Source organism: Bombina bombina, chromosome 3 (genome assembly GCF_027579735.1).
Source record: "Bombina bombina isolate aBomBom1 chromosome 3, aBomBom1.pri, whole genome shotgun sequence".
In the NCBI taxonomy this organism is placed as follows: domain Eukaryota; kingdom Metazoa; phylum Chordata; class Amphibia; order Anura; family Bombinatoridae; genus Bombina; species Bombina bombina.
In genome coordinates, this window is record NC_069501.1 from 1037663971 (window position 1) to 1037679445 (window position 15475).

Sequence of the window (15475 nt, forward strand, 5' to 3'; positions counted from 1 at the left end):
GGCCCATTTTTGGTGAACAATCTGGGTTGTTCTTGCTGATTGGTGGATACATGCATCCACCAATAAAAAAGTGCTCTCCAGAGTTCTGAATAAAAAAAAGCTTAGATGCCTTCTTTTTCAAATAAAGATAGCAAGAGAACGAAGGAAAATTGATAAGAGGAGTAAATTAGAAAGTTGCTTAAAATTGCATGCTCTATCTGAATCACGAAAGAATTTTTTTGGGTTCAGTGTCCCTTTAATGGGACAGTCTACTCCAGAATTTTTAATCCTTTTATTATCCATTCCCCAGTTTTGCATAACCAATACTGTTATATTAATATACTTTTTACTTCTGTGATTACCTTGTATCTAAGCCCCCTTATTTCAGTTCTTTTGACAGACATATATTTTAGCCAATCAGTGCTTACTCCTAGGTAACTCTACGAGAGTGAGCACAATGTTATCTATAAGTCACACCTGAACTAGCGCTATCTATCTATCTATCTATAAAAAAACCTGTCAAAATACACTGAGATAAAAGGCGGCCTTTAAGGGCTTAGAAATTAGCATATGAGCCTACATAGGTTTAGCTTTTAACAAAGAATACCAAGAGAACAAAGCAAATTTGATGATAAAAGTAAATTGGAAAGTCGTTTAAAATTGCATGCCCTATCTGAATCATGTAAGATTAAGTTTGACTAGATGGTCTCTTTATAGATTGGTTGATATGAGCCAAATAGAGTTACTTCCTAAAGTTCTGCATAATGACAATATTTCTCATAAGGAGTGACCAATAAGTTAGCAAATGATTCAGGTGCTAAAATGGGCAGTTGAAATATGTGCATATCCTATAAGGGCTAATTAATTAAAAATAGTTTTCCATAAAAAAAAAATGTTTAAAAATTGCTGGCAAGTATTTTAGAATAATTTTCAAAAAATAAGCAAAATGAATTACATAGCTAAGCTGCCTGGAGAAGCCAACCCCCCCCCCCCCCCCCATTATCAGTATTTAGACACAGGCATTGTATGTCAACTGGGTTCACAGCTTCTAGGCATGCTCCAGCAGATAATCCCTGTGCACTTTTACATTCTACCAAAATAACAATAGATATAGATACAGCCATAGAAGGAAATGTGTGTGGGGAGTTAGAGCATTACAATTCAGAAACTAAAAAGAAAGGGTTAATGGCGAGGCACTGCAGTATACATTTGCAAGTAAAGTAATTAAAGTATATTTTGTCTCTATCCCAACTTGTTTTATATCCCTTTAAGTAGCTGTTTTTTATATGTTTAAAAAGGAATGTTATTAATTGGTAGGCCTCTAGGGGCTTGTTAGAGTATCATTATTTGTCTTATTTTTACATACTTATATTAAATTACTCTTTTTTATTTGCTTCTGTCATTTTTACACAGGGTGACACTGGTGAGAAAGGTCCTGAGGGTGCTCCTGGCAAAGATGGCGCAAGAGTAAGTTTGATTATGCCACCTACATAAAATAATAACACCTGCGCATCTATCCATGTGATTTTCATGTTATCTAAACAAAATATTAGATCTAGATTTAATTTTTTTTATATGTTTATTTTTCCTTTTAGGGCTTGACTGGTCCAATTGGTCCACATGGTCCTGCTGGTCCTAATGGTGAGAAGGTTGGTATCAATTTATTTACTTCACAATATCAACACAATGCATACAATGTTTCTACTAATAACTGGTAATCATGATGTGTTTTATTACTAATATTAAGGTGCACCACTTTTATTTAATCAAATATTTAATAAGTAGGTTTTGATAACATACAATTACATTTTTTAATGCATTATTTGGCAGCACTGACAACTTAATACATGATTAAACTCTAAAAATAAAATCTAAATATTATGAAGATGAAAAAAAAACACTTTTTAAAAATGTTATAAATATATTTTGCATGAAAAAAAGGTAAAGAGACATTGTACTTTTTTTAATGTGTTCCCACTAGTCCATTTTGCCTGCTGGAGTGTATTTTATTGTTTGCATGCATCACCATTACCTTTATTCTGATATTTGAAATATCTGCTTTTGCCTGTAGAAACTGCCATCTATACTGAAAATATGAAAAAAAATCTTGTTTTCTGTCTAAAAGTTATGTAAACAGAAGACCATGTCAATAATTAATCTCTCACTGAGGAGCAGGGGAGAGAGAGAGAGGGATTTTGTATATGAAATAGCTAGTTTTGATCATTGAACCCCTAGCCATAACTAACATTTGAATACCTAACTTTTAGGCTGTGTGTTTAAACATAGATAACATTAACCTGCTACATTTTTTATGGGCATGTCCTTGAGAACAGCAGGTGATTGCTTTAATGAGCAGAACCAGCTATTTCAAATACAAAAAATAAATAAACACGAGGAAAGAATTTCCCATACATTTAATACTCTGCAGTAGGTATAACAAGTAATTTGGACAATATTATGGGGAAAACATTTACAGTACAGTGCCCCTTTAAATTAAAGCTGTTAGCAAAAAAGGAAATGCATGTAGTTGCTCAGTTGCTGATTAGCAGATCTCCCACTGTTTTATAGATAGACAGTGACAAGCCTCACAGACATGAAAACCACAAAAGATTGACTGCAAGAACATCAATTTTACAATGCTGTCTTTTGTGTTTTTTAAAACATATACAATTGTAATGGATGTTCTAGAGTTGAATAAAAAAAACACATTTGTTTCCTTTGTGTGGAGGCTTGTTCACCAATGCATCTATGGGAGTTGTACCTATTGAGCATACAGAATTAGTTGTGGTACACAGTTTTACATTTACTGCTAGTTTAAGTAAAATTTGAACTAGCATTATTAAATAAAACAAATTTAGCATGTTTGATTGCTACACATGCATCCTAAAAATAATTTAATTTGTTACCACTTTAAGGAATAATTCCTATTGTATACCATTTGATGTCTTGTTCTCATCTTTATCCAAGTTTACAGCTTAAAACTCACTAGATCCAAATAAAAACCTCTAGGTGTAAATATTTAGGTTGGCAAACCTTAGAAGCGTTGATGACATGATTATTATCATACTGCATATATATAACTTCATTTCTTTCTATTTTACCTTTTTAGGGAGAATCTGGTCCTCCTGGTCAAGCTGGCATTGTTGGTGCCCGTGGTGCTCCTGTAAGTTAATACTGACTTATAAATGGACATGTTACCCACATTTTAAATCTTGATTTTGACGCAGCATATTTGCAAAATGCTGGCTAGAAAATATCACATGAACATCTCTGCAAGAAAAGAAGCCACATTCAATTATAAAGTAACTTTTAAATGGACATTAAACACTTTGAGATGGTACTATACCATGATAAATTGTAAATATAAGAAAAACGCTACAATATACTTTAATTATTTATTTTGTCTCCTTTTCCTGTAATTCCTTTCTGAACTTGTGAGCTTTTCGGTTCCTGTTAGAAATTGAAGTGCAGAACTCTGATATATTCCACACAGCCATTGGCTGCACACTCTAGTGACCTATTTATAACTGCCCCTAATTGGCCATAGCAGAGAAGGTAATCTAAGTTACAAAATGGCATCTCCCATTATTTTATAGACACTAAAACTTTGCACATATTTTGTCAATATTTAAACAGCTAATGAAACTTTAAAAATACATATACATGTGATTCTCAGACTAATCTTTTCTTTGAAATGATCATTCTATCTAATATTTATCTAGTGTTTAATGTCCCTTTAATACCAAATCCAGATGTTTGTTCCAGGAATTTCAAGGGAGTTTGCATCTATTATATGCAGGCACAGTCCCTTTACTAGGAAATGTCATGTTATCATTGCGAAATCTCAAAAGATTATGGTGGAATTCCATGAGATCACAGTAAATCAAGGCATGCACTGATGATGCTGATTGGCTGTTTTTTTCACTATGCAGATGAAAGTAAAAAAATGCAGAATGGTAATTGCTCACATAGTGGTTACTCTGGTCAATTGATCTTAGTTTTAAATACAGAACAACCCTGATACACAACTAAATAAATGTTTGTTTAGAACTTTGCATTGGCATTATTCCTTAATTATATTTCATCTACTTCTCATTCATTAATTTAGTGTGCAACTATTTTTTTCCATTTATTTAAAGTAAAAAATGAGCCAAAAACATAAGGATAACTATGCTAGTGGAGGAACATACAATTCCATATTTTTACCATAATACTAAACTCATAATTCTTCCATTTTTAGGGTGACCGTGGTGAAACTGGCCCTCCTGGTCCCGCTGGTTTTGCTGGACCTCCTGTAAGTTTAAACATTATTCTTTTATTACTATTGTGTTTTATTCTGAATCATAATTACTTTTGTATAGTTACTTTGTATTAAGTCAATTTTTGTTTGGTCAGTTAAGTAGGTGTCTAGTTTTTTATATGTATAGTATTAAATTATTCAGCATGTTATTCATTTCAGTATGTCATCAGCATCAATGCATTAAATAGATTTTGTTTTATTTAAATTCCTATAGTAGAGGATTTCTAATATATACAGTATACACATAAGTACAATGTTAATATTCTATACAGTATATATATATATATATATATATATAGTATGTTCTCTGTGTGTCTTTTATTTGCAAGTTCTATAATAGCACCTTGTTTGTTTTATAGGGCGCTGATGGTCAACCTGGTATTAAGGGTGAGCATGGCGAGGCTGGTCAGAAGGGTGATGCTGGTGCTCCAGGTCCACAAGGTCCATCTGGCGCTCCTGGTCCACAGGTTGGTTAGATATAATATAAATATAAATAGTTCATTTACAGTTGATCAGCTAGATACAAAAAATGCGTATTGTTGTGTAAATATGGTTGTTCTTTAACAGAAAAAAGAGAACCAATTAAATGAACAAATCACACAATATATGTTGATTATGTAGTTCACATACACTTATGAAACAGACACAGCTTTTCAATAAGGTTCCCCAGTAATACAAATTGTCCCCAATATCAAACATTGGGGTTGATCAGAATCCTTTAAAAATGTTTAGCAAATGATTCATCTACAACAAATCTCTATAGACTGTAATGGGGAATTTTGTAGATAAACGAGATTGACCCTATTATCTGTAGATATAGTATTAGATGAAGGCTTTGTATGTTAGCACTTGACACATATACTGTACCATAATGAGCAAGGGACACATTTTCATGCATTTATTTTCCTTTTTTTCAGGGTCCAACTGGTGTTACAGGTCCTAAAGGAACACGTGGTGCTCAGGGTCCTCCTGTAAGTATGAAATGGCCTTTATTTTGTCAACTAAACTTTGTTACAATAAAGTTGTAGAACAAATAATGGGCGAGTTTTGTTTCTTTATAAACAATAAACGTTGCCCTCTTGGAACTTATAGACTTAAATTGACACAGATTTATTATATTGGTTGAAATACTTAACTGTTATAATCTAATATTTATTTGTGCAATATTATTAAGTCATAAACAGAGCAGATATATTTGTTGGGTCTTATTAGATCTGAGATCTACACTCTTATACTGCAAAATATTTCTGTGACTCAGGATCTTAATATCCTTTTCCACAACAGTTATGTAATGCAATACAGATACTCTGGAGCTTGATCCTGTTCGCAAAGCACCTCCTGCCTCTGACTCGTTTATTAACAAGCACCCAATAATTTTATAGCCACATCACACAATGATGAAAAAAAGACCTTAAAACGAATATATTGTAGTCTGAGGCAAATCTGATTGAAAGCAAATTATTAACACATTTGAAAAAATGTAAAGACTTTAATTTCTATTAACACACAATTGTGAAAAGGAACAAAAACAGTGCCAGATGCTGAATTTGTAATTCATTCTCATTGGCTGCTTAATTTAAAGAGACTGTAAACACCTTGATTATTTTTTTATAAATTGTTTATACATAATGGAAGAACTTTGCAATATGTTTTCATTATTTATTTTACCCACTTTTCACGTAATTTAGCTTTGAAAATTTAGCAACTTCTAATTTACTGACCTTTCAATGCACCCTGCTGACTCCCCAAAGGCTAACCCTACTACACATCTCACCCTAATTGGCTTTATCATATAACAACTGCAAAACAATTAACTTTATACTAACTTTATGACTGTGGCTAGTCTGCAGACTAAAGCAATATACTTTGATTATTTATTTTGCCCCCTTATCATGTAATTTAGCTCTGAAAACTGTGGATTTTGTATTATCAAAGTTAGAAATTCACACTGCAGACTTCTTGTGGCTAAACATGCTACATATTTTTACCTTATTGACTTTAACAACTGCAAAACAGTTTACTTTATAGTAACTTAATGATCATAACTAGTCTTGCTGTCTGGCTAATCTTGGAGTTTGGCTATTGAAAAATAATTACAGTAAAAAGTATGTTAATTTATTTTAAAAGAATTAACAGAACAGAAATGTCTTGTAATTACTGTCCTTTTAATATTGTGAAAAAAACAAGAACCTTCTCGGCTTATAGCTGAATCATACATCCACTGCCTGCTTCAATATTTTTTGCAAGAAAATATCTGAAAGGGAAATTAAATAGAAATAATGTATCTTAAATGTAAACATTTTTTTTATTTTTAGGGTGCTACTGGATTCCCTGGTGCTGCTGGTAGAGTTGGTACTCCTGGTCCCAATGTAAGTAATATTCTTAGTATAATTTATAATATTATGGAACCAATGTCCATTTTAGTCTTATAATATTTTCTTATCATTCTATATAATAATATAGATATCAATGAGAAATTGGAATACTGTGTTCAAAATATGGAAACATTTTAATGTGTAAAGTAACTTTAATGTGAGTAGATAGGTAACAAAGGATAGTAGCATGGGTTATTTATCTTGCTTTTTTTCTAATTATCTTATCATATTAAAGAAATTCACCTCAAAGAGGAAACAAGATTTCTTAGTCATATTATGTTAACTTTTATCACAAAAATATATAAGTAGTTTGTATAAATTGGCAAAAGTTACAAATGGGGGGTTGAATTATATGTCAACTTTTTTAGGGTAACCCTGGACCTCCTGGGCCTCCTGGTTCTGCTGGTAAAGATGGACCTAAAGGTGCTCGCGGTGATGGTGGTCCCCCTGGCCGTGCTGGTGATCCTGGTCTCCAAGGACCTGCTGGTACTCCTGGTGAGAAGGGAGAGCCTGGTGAAGATGGCCCAAATGTAAGTTCCCATATCTCAAGTAACTTTATACTAGTTGTTGAAGATCCTTTTCTGCCTTACTTGCTATTTATAATAATGCTGGGTAAGGCCAGGGCAGATTAGCACCTATTAAATATTTTATGAATAAATATGGGAAGAAATTGTAAGAGAATGCTTGATAGTTTCCAGTATTCAAATGAACATCATATGATTCCAGTCTTCAAGGTGACCCTATAAATCCTTAACATGACTCATGGAGTCCATGTATTCTACAAAATATCTTTGCCTTTTTCAGTGCAGGATTTGGTAGTTGTGTTGGAAATATATGTACCACCCTGAATACTGTGGAGTTATATTTGTTAGAAGTCAGTGAATGCTTTATATAGGAATATAGTACAGTTTATATAGAAGAATCCAAAAGTTTACAATCTATACATAGAATGTTAGCATACATGGCCACTTGGCTTCCAGGATTTGTCAAGGCCTGTTCTAAAGGGAGATACCTATTTAAGAACCGTAATAGGGTATTGTTAATCTATGTGAGCTGTGTATGTAATATTGATACCTGGTGTTTTTTATAATATATCTGTGCTGAGGAGCCATTTAATTTTAATCATCTTCCTCATCTTTAGGGTCCTGATGGTCCCCCTGGCCCTCAAGGTTTGGCAGGTCAGCGTGGTATTGTTGGTCTACCTGGTCAGCGTGGTGAGAGAGGTTTCCCTGGTCTGCCTGGTCCATCTGTAAGTAAAGCTCTCCAAGAAATACAATATTTTTATATTATTTTTATATTATTATACATCATAGTATGTTCTAATGACTGGATAATGTAAGAAGTATTAAAAAAAAAATTCTTGCATGCCAAAAAACACCATTATTGATACTGAATTGCATGCATCCAAATTCAATGTAATAATTCAGGATTTTCTTTTTTCCCCCAAACAACATACTTGAAAATATCTACAATATTTAATTGTATTTGTGTGATATATTTTAGGGTGAGCCTGGAAAGCAAGGAAGCACTGGCTCTTCTGGTGACCGTGGACCCCCTGGCCCTGTTGGCCCACCTGGTTTAACTGGACCTGCTGGAGAGCCTGGCCGTGAAGTAAGTGCATATTCATATAATCAGTGGCTTCTTAACACTTAGCGTACAGTTAAAATATTTACAAATTTGAGATCAATGGGCTTTGATTACGTTAACACATTTTATTGCCTTCTAAGATATAACCTTTATTTATAGTTCACTGTACAGAATTCCATATATAGATAAGAAACCAATGATTCCCCTATTATACTCTTTAATAGACTGAACCAATATCTTAGCTTCTGGAGCATCCTATGTTTTTTATAACAAATATTTAGCTCAAGCTTAGTGGAATATTTTACCAATTGTACAGTTACCAAAGTAAATTAGTCTGCATTGTATACCTTCAAATAATGTATTATGATAGTCTATGTCTTCTTGTCAGACTTTATAGTAAACAGTTTTGGAAACTATCTGTTTTAGGGTAACCCTGGTTCTGATGGTCCTCCTGGTCGTGATGGTTCCACAGGTGTTAAGGTAAGAATGTCCAATATTATAGTTTGTTTTACATTTTTTCTTGGTACTTACCTTCTGGAGAAAACACTTGTTTTACTGGTTATGCTTTTTGTATTTATTACACTTGATATTAAAAATTGCCCATCTCAGCTACTCAGAGTAACATAAGATTTATTTGTGTTTTAAAGGAAAATTGGGAATACATGCTTCACAAATCCAATCTTAATTATTAATTTGTCCATTATGTATCATGATTTCTCTAATACTACAAATAGACAGGCTTAGAGTACCTTTGCTGTTACAGTTTTCCATATAGAGGCAGTAGCTGCAAATAGTGGTGCTAATTGGAAAAAAATATATGTCTATATGTCGTATATAAATGACACTAGCTGGCTTAAAATAATTAATTAACACATTTATATTTCTATATATCATCATTTTATTTTTTATTTTTGAAATATACACTGGCCACTTTGATCAACTTGAGATTTTATGACGCATGCCTATACATGTTGCAACATCCGTACATGGTCAAATTGTAAAATTTGCTAATCATGTGCATCCACTGACAATTGTGAGAATGCACTTATTGTAAAGCTACTTTCAATATTTGAAAGTTACATTCAGTACAGCAAAACATAAACCCAAAAAAACAATAAAATGCTATATTTATTCTGTAGAAACATTTCAACAATTGAATGAATGTCAAGGGGAACATTTGTTCTACCTTTCAAATGTTAAAATGTAGGCATTGATACATCCCTATTTTTTAAATATTGGTAAAATGTAGTTATCCAGTTTTAATTAAATTTATATAGAACGGTAAAAAACACAATATTCTTCTTTTTATACCCATTAGTATGGGTATAAGAATATTATGGAATTACATCACCTTTACTGCAGGAAGGTACTGCAGCAATTCTTATTTTGAACCAGGAACAAACTCAAACATATTTAACCATTTTTATTGATATTATAGGGTGATCGTGGTGAGACAGGCCCTCTTGGTGCTCCTGGCGCTCCTGGTTCCCCTGGTGCTCCTGGTCCAGTTGGGCCTACTGGAAAACAGGGAGACAGAGGTGAAGCTGTAAGTATCACTCTCCCCTTTTGCAAATTCTAGTAAATACCATAATTCTAATGAAGCTCTTCAGCATTTAATTTTTGAATTCAAAGCCCCAATTAAATTCTGAATTTTGTAAAATGGTAAAACATGTTAAGATATTTGTTATATGGGTGAGAAAACAAACAATAATAACAGACCGTGGGGTATATTCTAATATTTAAAAACCTTTTCAAATGCTTTATCTACGAAAATTTCTAGACCATTATGTTGAATTTTGTAGAAAAAAAATCTTCATAAACTATTCTAATGGATTGAATTATAACTCAGTGTTATTTATAGACAATAAAACAGAATTACAAAACTTGAAAATATATGTTGGGATTAAATACTCAGAGTAATGAAAAAATATGCTTTAGGTTTTAGAAACTTTATTTTTGTGTGAAAAGTCCTGCTTAAATAAAGCAATCAAATAAATATATATTTCTTTTGTTTAGGGTCCACAAGGTCCTCTGGGTCCATCTGGTCCTGCTGGTGCTCGTGGTCTGAATGTGAGTATATTTTATTTTCATACATTTTCTCATATATTATTCTAAAGGAAATTGTAACCATGACAAATACATATACATGACATACTACATTTTATTGTGTGGAGTTTAGACTCTTCAAGATATATTCATAACTAAGCTTCCAATGGAATACTCAGTCAACCAGCTATATGATGAAGATATCTGAGTTTTTAACTGCCATGTATACTCCCTGATAACTTCTGCTCACCTCAGAGGACAAGTAATATAATTACATATCATAACCGGCACCAGGAATTGTTATCAGGCAATTTACACGTTATCTTGTTTTATGGATTAAAATAGGCAGTACAGCGTGGTATAGGGAGAATTAAACCACTTAAATTAACCACTCAATTGCAAAATATTGCATTTTGTTACTATGCTTAATTAAAAATTAAATGAGAGATTTCATTTTTACTTTAATGTCCCCTTAATTATATGGGCTGAATAATAGAACTAACATTTTTTTTCCCCATTTAATTTGCTCTGCCCAATGGGCACCTTATGACATCAAAAAGGAGGTGATATAAGGAAGCAATATAGCATCTTGCATTCTTCTAGGAAAACATCAGAAATGCAAGAGAACACTTCTATATTTATAAAAGTACCAAAAACTTACATTATTTATCAAATAACACAATTTTTTAAGAAGGATTTTCTTAGTTAACAACAGAATTAACATATTTATGGTGTGAAATATAAATAATAGGTAATAATCTTACAGTCTTTATATTTTTATTTACTTGGAAAGTGCACTGTTTTTTTTATTTTAGGGTCCTCAAGGTCCCCGTGGTGATAAGGGTGAGGCTGGTGAAGCTGGTGAGAGAGGACAGAAGGGTCATAGAGGATTCACTGGTCTTCAGGGTCTTCCTGGGCCTCCTGTAAGTAAACCATTACAGAAATGTATAATACTATTGGTAGCTAACATCTAAGGCAATGCCAAGGAAACATACTTTGTAGTGACACCTTACCAAGAAAGGGATTGTTCCCATTACTTTTGATACTCATTAGAATAGGTATAAAGTTTTTCTAATTTTAAATGTATATTTTACTTAACAACTAATATTAAATAGAATTTAATTCAGACATAAACTAAAGTAAAAATGCCATGTGCCATGATATTTTGAAACATATATGTTGTTTTCTACAGGGTACTGCTGGTGATCAAGGTGCTACTGGTCCTGCCGGTCCTTCTGGTCCTAGAGTAAGTTTTCAAAATGTATTTTAAGTAAGAAGTGTAATTATCTTCAGTTTAATTTAATAACCACTTAATATGTCACTTTATTACTTAATAGGGTCCCCCTGGTCCTGTTGGTCCCTCTGGCAAAGATGGCTCTAATGGTATTCCTGGTCCAATTGGTCCACCTGGTCCACGTGGTCGTGGTGGTGAAACTGGTCCTGCTGTAAGTATAGATGGCATAGATATCTTATAGTATAGATAATGTTTTAATTTGTAAAATGTTATTATGGAATACACAATGATAATACAAAGCCAATTAGACTTAAATTCATTGCAACATTATCTAATTATAACATATAATTTTTTTCTCTTCAATAAATGAAAATATTTTATATACTACAATACTGGAGTATTTATCCTTTGTCTAATAGGGTCCACCTGGTAATCCTGGTCCACCTGGTCCTCCTGGTCCTCCCGGCCCTGGAATTGACATGTCTGCTTTTGCTGGCCTTTCCCAACCTGAGAAAGGACCTGATCCTATGCGTTACATGCGTGCTGACCAAGCCTCCAGTAATCTCAGACAACATGATGTTGAGGTTGATGCCACTCTGAAATCCCTGAACAACCAGATTGAGAGCATTCGTAGCCCAGATGGAAGCAAGAAGAACCCTGCCCGCACTTGCCGCGACTTGAAATTGTGCCACCCAGACTGGAAGAGCGGTACGTTTAACATATTTGAGACCTAAATTTAATACAATATTTTTATAGAATAATTTGGATACAATGGTATTATTTATATTTAAAATGCATAAATATTGAATTGTTATTGTTATGCTCATTAGATGCAATTGCAGTATTTTTTATGGTGTGTTGATGAACACCATAGATCACCATACCATAGATCAACTTTAAAGAGACCATGAACACTAAATATATTATACATCAGCACTTGAATCTAGTTGAAGACAGAGTTTAACATGGTAGTACCCATGACTAGAGAAAGGTGGGGAATAACCTCAATAATATGTTTATAAAATGTATTTAATGTCCCTTTAATTAGTGGAAAGTTTTTAGGATTAAAAATTCTTAGGATTCAGGATACAATATAATTGAAAACATGTGGTATTATAGTATACAATACTCATTTTATAAATAATGTAAAAAAATAATACCTATACCCTTAATTATGTTTTTCATATAGGAGACTACTGGATCGATCCTAACCAAGGCTGCACTGTGGATGCTATTAAGGTCTTCTGTAACATGGAAACTGGAGAGACCTGTGTCTATCCAAACCCAACCAAGATTCCCAAGAAGAACTGGTGGACAAGCAAGATCAAGGAAAAGAAACACATATGGTTTGGAGAGACAATCAATGGAGGCTTCCAAGTAAGTTTTACTTAGATATTTCAAGCAATATTTCAAGCAATCTATGAAATCTTTCTTAAAAATGTAATTTAAATAATTATTTTTCATATATTGTATATTTATATGTTTATATGTGTATATTTATATGTGTGTAAATATGTATTTACATGTGTATATATGTATTTACAGGCATATATACACATATAAACACATAAATACATATGTATATATATATATAAGTGCATTGGAGCCCTTTGAAGTTAAGTACATGAAAACACATTAAAGCATATTTATTCAATATTAATTAATAATAAAGATTTTAACGATGTATTCAGTGTAAATATTTGACATTCCAATGTTCTGCACATAGCAGAATATGTTCTTTGTATTTCTAAATAGATATTCATATATATCTGTATATATCTAATAATTTATATATATATGTATAGATATATATTTTACCAAAAAAAAACATCAGCTATATGTAGAATTATGTATTTATGAATAAATAGAACATATTTTGTTATTTGAAGAACATTTGAATGTGAAATACTCATATTTTGATGTCGAGTTAGTGCAAATGAGAATATTCAATCGCGTTTGCACAAGAGTTGGGTGTTAGATTTTTTTTCTCCTTTACTTTTTTTTCTCCTTGACTTCTATACTTCTATGGGGGAATATGTGAACTCACATGCGATATTCTAACGTAGGCTTTTTGCACTTGTCGGGTTAGCAAAACCAGTTTACTTTCGACTCTTAATATGGGCTCAACCCGACAAGCGCAAAAACCTTACTTCTAGCATAATTAATGCTAGAGGGGAAGCGTTAATTTGAGGTTCTCACGGAATCTGGCCCGTAGTCTTTATATTATAAGCTTGAATTCTTCTATATGGTTTATATACATTTAAATATTGCCAATCATGGAACTACAAAATACTGTAGCAGCAATTTTGGGTGTTCTGTTAAATATGAAAATTTTTAAGAAAAAGCACCTTGAAAAAGCTAGCAAGTTGTAGTGGGAAAGAGGAAACAGCAGCTAACGGAAAAAAGGAAACTATAATGAGGAGAAGAGTGAGAAAATATATAAATAGATAAAGATAACAGAATGCATATATCACTTGAACCTACAAGTCTTTGTCTTTGGTTTTCAGTTCAGCTATGGTGATGACAGCTCAGCACCTAACACTGCAAGTATTCAGATGACCTTCCTCCGCCTGCTGTCTACTGATGCATCTCAGAACATCACCTACCACTGCAAGAACAGCGTTGCCTTTATGGATGAAGCTACAGGCAACTTGAAAAAGGCTCTCTTACTTCAGGGATCCAATGATGTTGAAATCAGAGCCGAAGGCAACAGCCGATTTACATACAATGCCTTGGAAGATGGTTGCAAGGTAAATAACTGTAATGAAACCTATAACCTCCAAATAGAGAAAGTTTAGAATGTAATTTACTATGTAAAAGTCCACTTTTTATTTACAATGACCAAGAAGAATTGTTGTTTAACCAATTTTTTTTTTAATTGTAGAAACATACAGGCAAATGGGGCAAGACAGTTATTGAATACAGGACACAGAAAACATCTCGCCTGCCCATCGTAGACATTGCACCTATGGATATTGGGGGAGCTGATCAGGAATTTGGCGTTGACATTGGCCCAGTTTGCTTCTTGTAAAAACAAAAATAATAAAATAATTAAAACCTTAAGGACCTGAGTACTTTCCAATCACTTTTAGGACTTCTGCACTGAATGGCTGAACCGACCCCAAATTTGAATTCATCCACGCGCTTACATTTTGGACTTATTCATTTTGTATTTCAATGCCAGAACTGGGCAGACTGCGAAATAAAATCATGGTATTATTTATTTATTGTCTTCCTGTAAGACCTATGGGTCAGGTGTGAAACTATCTGGCATGTTTGAAGGCCCCATTACCGAAGTACGAAGTGCAGTTAATAACAGCCCCTCCCCCCTCGCAGTGTATATCAGCAGGAGTACTGTGTTTAACTGAATGAAATGGTGCTATTGTTGTAAAACAAATTTGTATTTTATAACATCAACTGATATAAAAACTTTTTTTGGAAAGTACAAGTTGATCTGGCTTTTGTGTTTCTAATTTTTATTTTTAATTATACTGTAGATAGACGAAAGATTGAAAAGTTCCAGGATTACAGATTACCTGCCCTTGGCTTTTTTTCCAATATGAGATAAAGGAAGTTTAGGGCAAATTCTTAAACTTCCCAGGTTTAAGCTACCTCACACTAATAAAGAAGTATAAAGACGAGTCAAATCTTGAAGCTGTACTAAACACGCAGCAAGTCACAGAAAGATTAAAGAAAACAATCATGGGTACTATTAAAGTACAGATGCTTATAGCTTCAGAGTTATGAATTTTATAGCGAGATAACAGAAAAGAAAGAGGAATAAAGTGGAAAGTAAAATGGCATCTTAAATGTTGCTGTTTTGTGGTATAACAACTTGGAGAATGCCAAAGTTTAGCAGCTAGAGTCTCAAAAAATCAGTATTGTAGTAGGCAAGTGGATGATGTATACAATTATGGTCTTAGCCATTCAATATATATATTTTTTTAATTTTCC

The 15475-nt window shown here is 33.0% G+C and overlaps 1 protein-coding gene across 2 annotated transcripts in view; it reads left to right on the forward strand.

The window, feature by feature from the left end:
* COL2A1 (collagen type II alpha 1 chain) overlaps window positions 1-14969 on the forward strand; it is a 53461-nt gene extending 38492 nt beyond the window's left edge. For both annotated transcript variants that reach the window (XM_053708247.1, XM_053708248.1), the window contains 20 exons: window positions 1393-1446; window positions 1575-1628; window positions 3089-3142; window positions 4220-4273; window positions 4639-4746; window positions 5197-5250; window positions 6595-6648; window positions 7023-7184; window positions 7796-7903; window positions 8158-8265; window positions 8668-8721; window positions 9680-9787; window positions 10258-10311; window positions 11103-11210; window positions 11480-11533; window positions 11625-11732; window positions 11941-12229; window positions 12711-12898; window positions 14029-14271; window positions 14406-14969. In XM_053708247.1, coding sequence (XP_053564222.1) covers window positions 1393-1446; window positions 1575-1628; window positions 3089-3142; window positions 4220-4273; window positions 4639-4746; window positions 5197-5250; window positions 6595-6648; window positions 7023-7184; window positions 7796-7903; window positions 8158-8265; window positions 8668-8721; window positions 9680-9787; window positions 10258-10311; window positions 11103-11210; window positions 11480-11533; window positions 11625-11732; window positions 11941-12229; window positions 12711-12898; window positions 14029-14271; window positions 14406-14552 — 2163 coding nt within the window. In that variant the 3' untranslated portion in view covers window positions 14553-14969. The remainder of the gene's footprint in view (window positions 1-1392; window positions 1447-1574; window positions 1629-3088; window positions 3143-4219; window positions 4274-4638; window positions 4747-5196; window positions 5251-6594; window positions 6649-7022; window positions 7185-7795; window positions 7904-8157; window positions 8266-8667; window positions 8722-9679; window positions 9788-10257; window positions 10312-11102; window positions 11211-11479; window positions 11534-11624; window positions 11733-11940; window positions 12230-12710; window positions 12899-14028; window positions 14272-14405) is intronic.
* The last annotated feature ends 506 nt before the right edge of the window (window positions 14970-15475 follow it).